Here is an 11589-nt window from a genome sequence, read left to right as displayed (position 1 = left end):
CTTATTCATAGCCATCCTTGCATATTCTTCTTTAATTGTATGCCTGAACTCTTTTATTGCATTAGCGATTTGGAGTGTGCTGTGTGTGCTTGGTGGGAGTGGATGATTTCATCACGTTGCGATCTTTTGGATTCGTGCCAGAGAGACGAATTGGAGTTCACTCGAGTGAATCGCACGATTCAAGGACTCGTTCGTGAGGAGTGAACGGTTCTTCATCGTTGGTTTCGCGAGGATTCTGTAGGCATTCGTTCATACACTTACACTGATTTGAACTGAAGCAAACACATTTCGACCTGATTCAGGAGTTACGCATTTCTTCTGATAGTTTGGACTGTCTATTTCATTTTATTTTATTTTATTCAATTGTGATATATTTGATATATTTTTGTCAACCAAGTGACAATTACACTGCATAGTGTTATAACAAAAAGAGGGCACACTGAATACAAATAACACCTGTTGAAACGTATTTCTGTGTATGTGTTTTTATTCAAGCAGTTGGTGACTGAATTGACATTTGAATCGCGAGTGCAGACACATTTCTTAAGCACAATTATTTTTTTATACAATTCTGTGTTTAGTGTAAGACCCGAACCGAGACATATATTTGGTGAGCTCAGACCTTGTAGATATTTTTCCTCCTTTTATTTATATAATTCCGGTAAACGGGTTACATTTATATTCGGACTAGTTCGGTAAGTACCGCTGCGGAGTAGCCCCATACCTGCGTGATTCGCCGTAGACGTACCCATAAAAGTAGTTCCGGCTGCAGTGTTCTTCCGCAAGAAGCTCTGTTTATTAACCGCTAGAGCGCAAAAAGTCACGAACTGCAGCTTTAATTATTTCCGCTTTCGGATTTTTGTGTTATTGAGTCTAGCATTAAATTGCGATTATATATTGCGTTCTGCTTTTTATATGAACAATTGTTTTTAAAATATTTATAATAGCCTACTCTTTTCAAATAATGCGGTTTATGCGAGGCCCCTTTGCGCTGCACGTGCAGAGTACACGTGAGGTCACGTGAAATCCGTGACGTCACAGTGAAGCATTCCACAGTATAAATTCATCGTCGCCTCACATTTAATCTAATCTAGTGTGATCAATTGAGTGAGAATCAGAGCAGAAAGATTATCACGTGAACAAACACTCAAAATAACTGTTTTCCAGCGCTTCATTACAGCACCAGTGTTTCTGTCTGTAATCAATGGAGCTCAAGTCTAAAAAGAGTTCAATATTAGTAGATAATACAATAAGAGCTGGAGAAAAAAACATCACTGACCCTTCAGGAGCAAATCCAGAGGCTTCTCCTGCAGCAGCAGCTATGGAGAACAGCCCAGCAGGTGAACAACAAGCTTGTGAAAATTCCTTTCTCTGAAATAGTTTTGTTGCAACAATTCCTTTTTAATATATTAAATGTGTGTATGACTTTTTTCTTCTTTTTTTTTTTTTTTAAGAAAAACCAGCTAAACACAAGAAGAAAAGCCTTTGTGCATTCTTCAAGAAGACATGGCTTGCTGTGAAAAGCACTCGTCGAGGCAACAAAACAGCCCTCCTCAGCTTGTGACGGACACAGATTCAGCTGATCTTCAGTGTGGTCCTTCTGATCTCGAACCAGCAGCACACTGTCATCCAGCTGATCCACAGCCAGGCCCGTCCGGTCTAGAGCCAATAACTCTACAGGATCAACCTGATCCTCTGCCATGTCTGTCCAGCATCACACCGATAGACTGTGATGAAAATCCAGCTGATCCCGAGCCAGCTGAAGGTATGTCTACTGTCAATTCAATTCTGTCCTGTTTTTCCCACTTTTGAGTGTTTATCTAATACCTACAAGTATGTTCGAATGTGCCTTGTAATATCTGGTGATAATTCTTAACTCTCCATTTCTGTTTTTTTTAGAAAATCAAACAAACACAAAGAAGAAGAAACGCATTCTCACACTCTTCAAAAGATTGTGGCGGGCTGTAAAATGTGCATCAACACGGAAAAAGCACAACAAAGTGGCTCCTCTTTGTGCACAGCCCGACTCCGATTCAGCTGATCCTCAGTCGGATCCAAACATTCTTGAACCTATGGCTCTGCAGCATTCAGCTGATCATCGGTCAGATCCTCTGTCCATGAAACCATGGCTCTACAAGATCTGACAGATCCACCAGAAGATCATCTGTCTTGTTCGTCTGATCCTGGTCAAGAACCGCCTGGTTTTGTACCAACATGTCTGCAGAATTCAGCTGATCATCAGTCGGATCCATCTGTCCATGAAACCATGGCTCTACAAGATCTGACTGATCCTACAGAAGATCGTCTGTCTGGTTTGCCTGATCCTGGTCAAGAACCGCCTGGTTTTGTACCAACGTGTCTGCAGGATTCAGCTGATCTTCTTCCAGGCCCGTCAGCTCTTGAGCCAGTACTCCCAAAATTTCCAGCTGCTTGCAAGCATAGACGAATCAAGGATCAAACCCGAGCAGCCTGTTTCAGCCGTCCCAACTCCAGGTGAGTCTATTTCCACTTGTCTGTGTGCGTATACATGTATGTATAATTCCTCATACGGTATTCCAAACGTAAATGATAACTGTTGACAAAGTAGTATTGACTAAAAGCAATTGAAAGAATCCTTCTGTTACATGTTGACTTATGGTGAACTCTAAATCTCATACTGAGTAGGTACTACATTTGAATTTGAACGTGCTTTGTGTTCAATTTTGGGCGTAGCATTAGTTTCAAACATTGAGCATATTTATTCTCCATGTATCTGATGTGAATTGCATGTGTGTATTTATTCTAGCACTGCCACAGGGTTTCATGTCAGACTGAATCTCATATATTAACATGCTCTCTTTGTATGTTTTTGCAGTACCATTTGATGAGATTTATGAAGTGGGAGATGAGCTTGGACAAGGAGGCTTTGGCACTGTGTACGAGGGGACTTCAAAAAATCAACGCAAGAAGGTAGGAATCACCGCTTTATTCACCAAATGTATATAGAAGATATCGATCAGTGCTTAGACCAAAACATTTTTAATATCAATTTAAATAGAAATATTTGTGATCATGACTATATATGTGTGTGTATATATGTGTATAAAGTTGCAGATTCAATATAATCAGTTTACCCATTTGTAACATACTTATAATTTCATTTATTTATTCATTGATTGCATTTATTTTTTGCAGGTTGCTATCAAAATCATCCTCAAGTGTGAAAGAGACCGTTATATTGAACTAGTAAGTTGACATAACTTAATGTACATAATTAAATACCAACTACATTACATTGCAAACAGAAGTGAAATGTTATATTGAACTTTTAATTACTCTTTTCTATAATGTTAGCCTGGCTGTTCAAAGCCACTGTTTGCAGAAGTGGCTGCAAACCTGCTGCTGAAACAGGCTCCATTAAGCCCCTACATTGTGTACATGCTGGAATGGTTTGAAGAGGAGGATCGGTTCATCCTCATCCTGGAACATCCGGAACCCTGCAAGGACTTGCTCAAATTTGTGGTTAACAACATGCATTGGGCGAACGAATTACAGACACGTAGCCTGATGTATCAAGCGGTGCTCGGGGCCAAGCACTGTCTTGACCGAGGTGTCTTTCACCGGGACATTAAGTTGAATAACTTTCTGATCAACACGACGACTAACCGAGTCCAACTAATAGACTTTGGCTGCAGTGACCTCGTCAAAAGTACAGGCTACTTGGGTGGTTTTATAGGTGAGTTGGCGTTACTATGAGGCCTAATGAGAAGTCAAACTTCTGAGTAGTGATTTAATGAAAACAAATGGACATTTGGTCAAGTTTCTGGTGACATTTGTTTGCAAATAGATTTTGTAACCTGAATATGCCTTGCTTTCATGAACAGGAGGAGTCTGCCCGCCTGAATACTACAACGACTTAAGATACAAGGCAGAGCCAACAACCGTCTGGTCTCTGGGTGTAATGATGTACACAATGATGTGCAAATGTCGACCCTTTAGAAGTCCTGAAGACATGATGCATGGCAGTCTGAGTTTTAACGTTAGAGTATCCACAGGTGAGAGAACAATCAACTACCAATAACACAGTGACATTAAGATTGTTAAACACACAAAGTGTAATACATGCTACATATTTCCATACTTGACAACGTTAGCATGTCATGGACATGAAAGAACACACATGACTAACCAATGAAAAATTTGTACAGAATTGCAGAACTTGATAAGTCGCTGCCTGACTGTTGACCCAACTAAGAGAGCGACTATTGAGGAGATCCTACAGCATAAATGGTTTCAACGAGGACAAATGTCAGGAGTAGCTCAGAGTCAGGCAGAGTGACTTAGGAGGGAAGGCAGATGATGACAGGAATCCCTCTTCTGAAAGTCCTAGAAGTGCTGTCATTCGTTCATTAAGCGGATGACCAAAACTGCACAAGCCATTCACCAGAGAGTCTCCGGAGCAGCAAGCTTAGTTTAAAAAAAAAAAAAGAGCAAACTTAATGGACGAAATGAAAAACAAATTTCTAAGAAATTAACACACGAAACCAAGGAGCAAATTTTATACTGTAAAAAAGTGTGCACAAAACAGAGGAAATGAAGATGGAGAATATTATAAATTTAGCGCACAAAAAACAGGAATACTAATGTAGACTTTACAAAGACCGTTCCTGTCAGCTCCTCAAACTGATCTTAATATATTCAAGTTATTGAATAGGTAGAGTTACATTTTATTCAATAAAACCTCTACAAAAAAAAAATCACTTGTGTAAAATTTTCTGGACCTACTGAAAAAACAGCCTATGCCAGGCTGGGAGAAATGAACAGTGTTGACATAGTTTAAACACTACATGGTGATAAAATTACACTGCTGTTATTTTTAAGACGGTGTCATTGTGAAATTTAACCCAAAGAGGTAAAAAACAAAAGCCACACCTCCACTTACTATGTCCGCCATTTTATTTCACTTGAAGACGAAGAAAAAGCAGATAAATCAGGTTCTCACATGGTATAGCTAAAATAAGTGTTATTTTTATACACATGCACAGGAGTATATGTCGTGTAAGTCACATTTGATCAATTTGTGACTTTAAGATAAATCGGGACCACGTTGTACTAATAACGTTACCTCAGTAAGGTTCATTCAAATTGTGGATGCGGTCTAAACTAGGTCTCTAATTACGTGTCCGTGGATTTCCTAAATGAAGGAGCGTATTAATAAATACTGAGTTCATACAAACCTAAATCGTGAAGCGTGGGCGCCATCTTACACATTGACCAGCTTTATAAAACATTTTAGCTAGTCGCTAGAAATGCTTGGCGTTTTGTTAAATATAGTCTGTGGAACAACGTATAAATGCACTGTATAGTGCTAACGTTAGATTAACAAAAGTACGTTTATTTCGAGGGTGCTGCAGACCTGGCTTTTTAATGTTTATTTTTATGAGTTAACGTTAGCTGTAGATACTATAGGCATTTTTGTGTTAGCTTGACTGACTGGGATTATCCTGTGAGAGTGTTTCATTCTGAAGAAATGCTGGTTCAAGTGGAGTCTAAAGGGAACCCAAACTGGATCCGAATACCAGTGAAAAATGGCGGTTTTGACTTCTGTGAATTCATTAAGGAAGGTACATTTTTCACTTTTAGAGTAATTTTATTCTTAGTGTTATTTACGTTGAAGTTAACTATTATTACTCATATATAAAAAGCCATAATAATCATAATATCCGTAACTTTCTTTTTAAATCAGATATTCAGTATATTATAAATGGACTTAATCCCAAATAAAATTGTGATCGCACTAAAGTGGTGTTTTAATTATGGTACTTTCTACCTCTAAGCTTCAACAAAGCTCAACTTGCCGCATGGAGCCAATGTGATCCTAAAGACTTTGCAGGAGTTGATTGATGCTGATATTTTTGATGAGCTTGTGAGAACATCTAAGGTGTCCTTCAGACTTTTAGACGGTGATAAAGCCGGTAAGAAGCTGGTAAACATCCTTGTGGCTGATATGGTAGAGAAGTATGGGTAAGTTAGCAATAAAATCAAACACTACACTGTAAAAAAAAATCCGTAAAAATACAGTAAAAACGTCTGTTTTCATTTGAAGGAATTTTCCGTATTTTTAGTGTTTTCCGTAATTTTTAATGACGCGTTGCATTGTGGGTGCAAGATCCTTGTGACGCTAAACGCGCGTGCGTGAGAGGCAAGCGCCATTAACACATTTCATTCAAATTCGGAGAAGGTTTAGATTAACGCCTCTGAGGTAAAATTTACGTTTAAGGTTTTTTTATTATTATTTAAATCTTTAGTAACGCCAATAATGTATTTAGGTGCTGTCTTATTAGTTTTAGACCCGTTTAGTTAATGTTGTGCTTGTCCTCGTTCAGTGATTTGAATCCAGTTTTGATTTAATTGCTATTTGTGGATATAATGAAGATATATGTGACTGTGCCCTTATGTTTTAGTTTTATTCGATTTAATTTATTGTGTGCCCAAGAAAACAAACCGTTTACTTAATCGGGATAAGGTTTAACGCCCTGAGGTAAATATCTTTGCATTTAGTTTTTGTTCTTTTTTTAATTTATACAACACAACTTGTTTTAGTAACGCTGCTATTGTATTTAAGGTGCTAGTTATATCTTATTCGTTTGTTGTAGTTTATGTAGTTTTGTATTATTACAAGCCTGGCACATTTTAATAAAGTTGTGGCACATTGATAAAAATGTTGAGAAAATAAAAAGGCTGTCACTTCACCACACTAGTAATGAAGTGTGTCAGGGATCAGGGTCAGGTACTTTTTTTTTTTTTCTCTTGAACCGGTCTTAATTTGGCCATTCAGTTAAAATCGTTTTTTTTTTTTTTTTTTTGAATGCGCTCGTCTTGGTGCGAGACTTAAAAAGTAACTTTGTATTAGTCATGTTGGCTTGCAGTGTTTGTGAATTTAAATGCGTTTCATTATCACAATATCTAAAGCACTGCAGAACCCACAGACATGTACACAATGTTTTTTTTTTTCGTGTGGCCATAAAGACTGTGGAAGAAAGTTTTCCTCATTCAGTTGCTTGCCGTTCATATGTCACGAACACATCCAGACAGACAAACATGGAACCGGAACGTGTCTGTGCAATTAAAGTGTTCAATGAATTTTTGCAGCACAGAGTATGCAGATATTAAAGGGCTTGTGTCTCACTTAAGTGGCCACATACAAGAGGGGCTGACTATAACTTGTCCCTTTTATGGGTGTTCCAAGACTTTTAATGTAAAGACATCCTTTTCATCACATATTTCCAGATATCATAGAAGCTGGAATGTCACCCACATTTCACCTGTTCATCTATGTGAGGTTGCAGTACAGTCATCTTCAGGTGAGGAAGCACATGTTTCCGATAGTGTACCTGATGAAATTGATGTGACTGATGCAGACCCAAGGAAGGATGAAGTGCAAGATGCTTACACAGAGAATTTAGCTCTGTTTTACTTGGCTTTGGAGGCAAAGCATTTAGTCCCAGTCTCCACAATCACAGAGATGGCAAATGAAATGAAGACTCTTCAAGGTATTCAACAAGAATACACAATGAATGTGCTGTCGAAAGACCTTGAAAAATATGGTGTTTCTGCAGAGTTGTTAAGATGTCTTGGGAAAGTGCATATGAGCAGAGTCCTATGCACAAGTCCTATGCACAAGGCCTTAGATGCTAAAGCCTCAGTTTATTGCTAAAAGAGGGCAGTGCAACTCAGCAGTGCTGTAAGCATCTTCATGATGAGGATGGTACACTGTGTGATTTCATTGATGGCCATGTCATTAGATCTAATGCTATGTTGGCGTCAGACCAAGACTCTTTAAAGGTGATGCTTTTTCAAGACTCCTTTGAGATTGCTAATCCACTCGGATCTGCCAAACAAAAGCACAAAATTTTAGCTGTCTACTTCACACTTGCAAACTTTCATCCACACAACCGTTCAACTGTGGATCAAATACAGTTGGTACTTCTATGTTCAGAAAAGAAGACTGCAAATACTTTGGTGTGGATAAAGTTTTCACTAAGGTAGTGTCAGACCTGAGTGAGCTGGAAACCAAAGGCATATCTTTTGAGGGAAAGTTGTATAGGGGAACTGTTGCATGCATAATGGGAGATAATTTGGGCTCCCACATGATTGGTGGGTTTACAGAAAATTTCAGCTCTGCTGAGTTTTTCTGTAGATACTGTCTAATGACAAGAGATGAATTCATCTCCAACCCTCTCACAGTTGTCACTCTGAGAGATCCCGCTGCTTATAAGGAGTCTGTGCAGTACTTGGAAAGACACCTGAAATGACCATGCACCATGGCATTGTAGTATTATACCTTTTGTTAATTATGATAATTATGAATTAACACTTGAATTCGCTCTTAATTCAAGTTTGGGGAATTGAATCTTAAAGATTCACGTTAGTATGTAATTCAAATATACCTTTAAATCACCTAATACGTCCAGCGTTTTAGGGCAATTTAAATGTATGTTACCAATATGAATTTACTCTGTGATCAGCAAAATAAATCAATTGAAGTTTGAGCAGGTAGAATCTGGGCATGAGTTTAACTTTCCATCACATCACACGTTAGTAATAATGATTCAAATATTAAACAGTACCTAAATTGACAAGACTATAAAGACTAACATACACACACACACACACACACACACACACACACACATACACGTACATTCATACACATATTCACGGGTTGGAAGGGAAGATGGATAATTGTCTGTCCAAAGTCTGTTAGCTAGTTCTGAGATCGCACTAAGAGCACCAACAAAGCAAAGTTAGGGTTTAGCTTTGCTTATATGTGTCTGCGCTCGATTCAGTAAAGAGATGAAAAGGTAGTTTTACCACTCAGCTTGTCTGGGGAAATCCCGGCTTGCTGATTGGTCAGGCTCGTCCGTGGGATGACGTGGTCGGGCTTTCCCGGGCCGTTTCAATGAAGTCTCTCTAGCTTGGTGGTTCGCTTTGGATGAACCGGGTTGGTTACGGAAAGGGCAGTGAGTGTCCGTGGAGTGATGTAACGGAGCGGACCGGAGTCGAGGGTATCGGGTCGTTCGTTGGGAGTCTTCTAACTTCTCCAAGTTCCAAAGTTTCTCCGCTTTCCTTGGCGATTCCTGCAGGGACCCGAATTCCCCTGCGACTCCTGGTGGTTCCGAAACTTTCTTCTCGACTCGACTCATTGAGGGAGCTCTGTTCCTGCGTTTTGAGGTGCAAGTTTTGGGCCGTGCCCTGGGCAGTTGTCCAATCCCGAGGTCGAAGGGGTGTCCACGCCTGCTTTCGACTCCAGTTTCGTGCATACTTTATCCCAGTTAGAACTGACATTCTGCACTTCTGTTTCTTATCGAAAGTTTATAAATAGGATACACTGTTGTGCATTTTAACAAACACAACTATTCATTCACCACGATATTGGAAACATCATCAGCTTCAACTTGACACCAAACATGCATTATCTAGCGCTTATGGAACGCTATCTGTTAGCGGATTATTTGAAGATTACACAGCGGTTTCTACATACATCCCAAAACATTTATTGAACAGTCATTTGCAAATGAACCTATATTTGTTTGAAAGGAAGGCATTTAGATTGTTCGTTTAGTAGTTTTATGTGTGTCCTGGCAGTTCCTTTGTTGTAGCAAAAAGGAAAAGGCGCGCTTTTAAGGAATGTGTGTTGGGACAGAGCGAAACTCCTTGGGGGGGTTGAAAGTGTAAGGTTGTCCTGAACACACGTTGATTCACGGCGGGAGTCTCATCACCTTTTGACTTGGTGGCTTGGTAGAACTGGTCCCAGGTCAGTGCGCCGAACGGGTTATCGGACTGTCGACCAGATGTTGCATTTCAATCATCCCAATCTTGATGTGGGTACGTTCGGATTGGCCGAGCTCACTGCAGCGACAGTCTCTGGAAAACGTTTGGCAGACTTTGTGGCGCTCTGCATCGCTCTGCGGACCATCTTGATTGCCTTTATGGTCCAGGGTGCGGAGGACGCGCGGTTTTACGACCTGGTTCTAGAGCGATTCCCCTTTTATGGTTCGTGTCTGTTCATCAAGGCCCCACAGCATTAAAGGCAACAGTGTTTTTAACAAACTGTCTAACTTCCATGTCTGTCAGCCTGGATTACCGCCCTGCCCTAGCACATGACCTGTTTGAGGGTGTTGTCGATTATGATCTAGCAATGTGCTTGCAGTATTTGATTAAAACAAAAAAGTGGTTCACTTATGACTCGCTTAATGATAGACTCAGATTGTTTCCTGGTGAAAGCAGAAACGAGCCAAATGATGTACTCAACAAAGGAATAAAGCTCGGAGGCCATGCAGCCCAAAACAGGTGGCTTCTGAGGTTTTTGCCTCTTCTGGTGCATGACAAAATTGCAGATGCTGATGATGCTGTCTGGCAGCTTGTCTTACTACTCAGGAGTTGGTAGAATTTGTGCACCTAGACTTTCAGAGTCTCAGATTGCTTACATGAAAGTGCTGATCGAAGAATATGTGGAAATGAGACAACGGTTATTTCCACATGTAAATCTCAGACCAAAACACCACTATCTACACCACTATGCTGACTTGACTTTACAGTTTGGTCCACTCATACATACTTGGACCATGCGCTATGAAAGTAAGCACAGCTATTTCAAAAGGTGCATCAGGTCAAGTAAAAACTTAAAAATGTGACAAAGTCCTTGGCTTATAGACACCAGTTGCTTCAGGCATATCAGGGTCATGGCAGTTTCTTTAGCCCACAAGTTGAACTTTCGTGCTCCACTACTTTTATCCAGAGCTCTATGATAGAGGAATAAGAAAAGTAGTTACAGACTTTGGACTTACCTCGTTTAACTCCGTTATCACAGAAAAGTCCAAGTTAAAGGCACTACATACGCAAACGTTATGCATGTCTTACTAAAGTACACCAAGGACAGCTAGAGTTAGGGCAAATAGCTAGCATTTTTATCAAGAGTGAAGCTATTGTCCTACTTCTGCTGCGACTAAAAACTGTCAGTTGGGTGCCTGAGCTTGGAGTGTTCGAAAAAATCTTGACAAGCTCAGTGACTACAGTCCACTTGCTTTTTACCACAGAGGCGCAAAGTTACTTCTCCCGCTTGAACATATGCCACTATGGAGCTTGTGAAAGAAATGGTTCAGAAGGCTATTGGAGTAAATGGTGTAGATGACCTAAGCTTTGTAAAGATTGAGGACGTCGATGGAATTCTGCCACCCATACAGTGCAGAAGGCTGATTCAAGCTTTCTGTTCAGGTAAATTTAAAAATTCAAAAGCTAATCTAGATTTGTTAGCAAATGTTTGGTGTTTTTAATGCGATAGTCAGATTGATAGTTTGACTACAACAATACTAATCTTTTGCACAGCTTCAATAAACTATGCTGTATGGGTTTAAACATTTTTAAATGTCAAGGGACCCCATTCTAAAATCTGAAAGGCATTTATACGTTTTTGTTTTGTTGTTTTAATTAGTATTATAAATAGCTCCTAAATCAATTTTGATTTATTTTTTTGGAATTGATGAGAGTAAGTGTAAGGGACCGAGAGGTCACGGCAAATAACAATTCACAAGCCCAACGTTCCACAAT

General features: G+C 39.6%; 1 protein-coding gene across 1 annotated transcript; it reads left to right on the top strand.

Annotated features, from left to right (window-relative positions):
* Window positions 1-1732: 1732 nt before the first annotated feature.
* LOC122342351 (serine/threonine-protein kinase pim-1-like) lies at window positions 1733-4273 on the top strand (the record flags this gene model as incomplete). Its single annotated transcript, XM_043236134.1, has 8 exons — window positions 1733-1765; window positions 2022-2101; window positions 2366-2493; window positions 2855-2949; window positions 3175-3225; window positions 3334-3715; window positions 3864-4034; window positions 4188-4273. Coding segments are annotated over exons 1-8 (1026 nt in total), but the record flags the coding sequence as incomplete, so codon positions are not given.
* Window positions 4274-11589: the final 7316 nt, after the last annotated feature.

This window comes from Puntigrus tetrazona, chromosome 4 (genome assembly GCF_018831695.1).
Source record: "Puntigrus tetrazona isolate hp1 chromosome 4, ASM1883169v1, whole genome shotgun sequence".
Taxonomy (NCBI): domain Eukaryota; kingdom Metazoa; phylum Chordata; class Actinopteri; order Cypriniformes; family Cyprinidae; genus Puntigrus; species Puntigrus tetrazona.
Note: the sequence above shows the minus strand (reverse complement) of the source record. Positions and strands in the feature narration are given on the sequence as shown.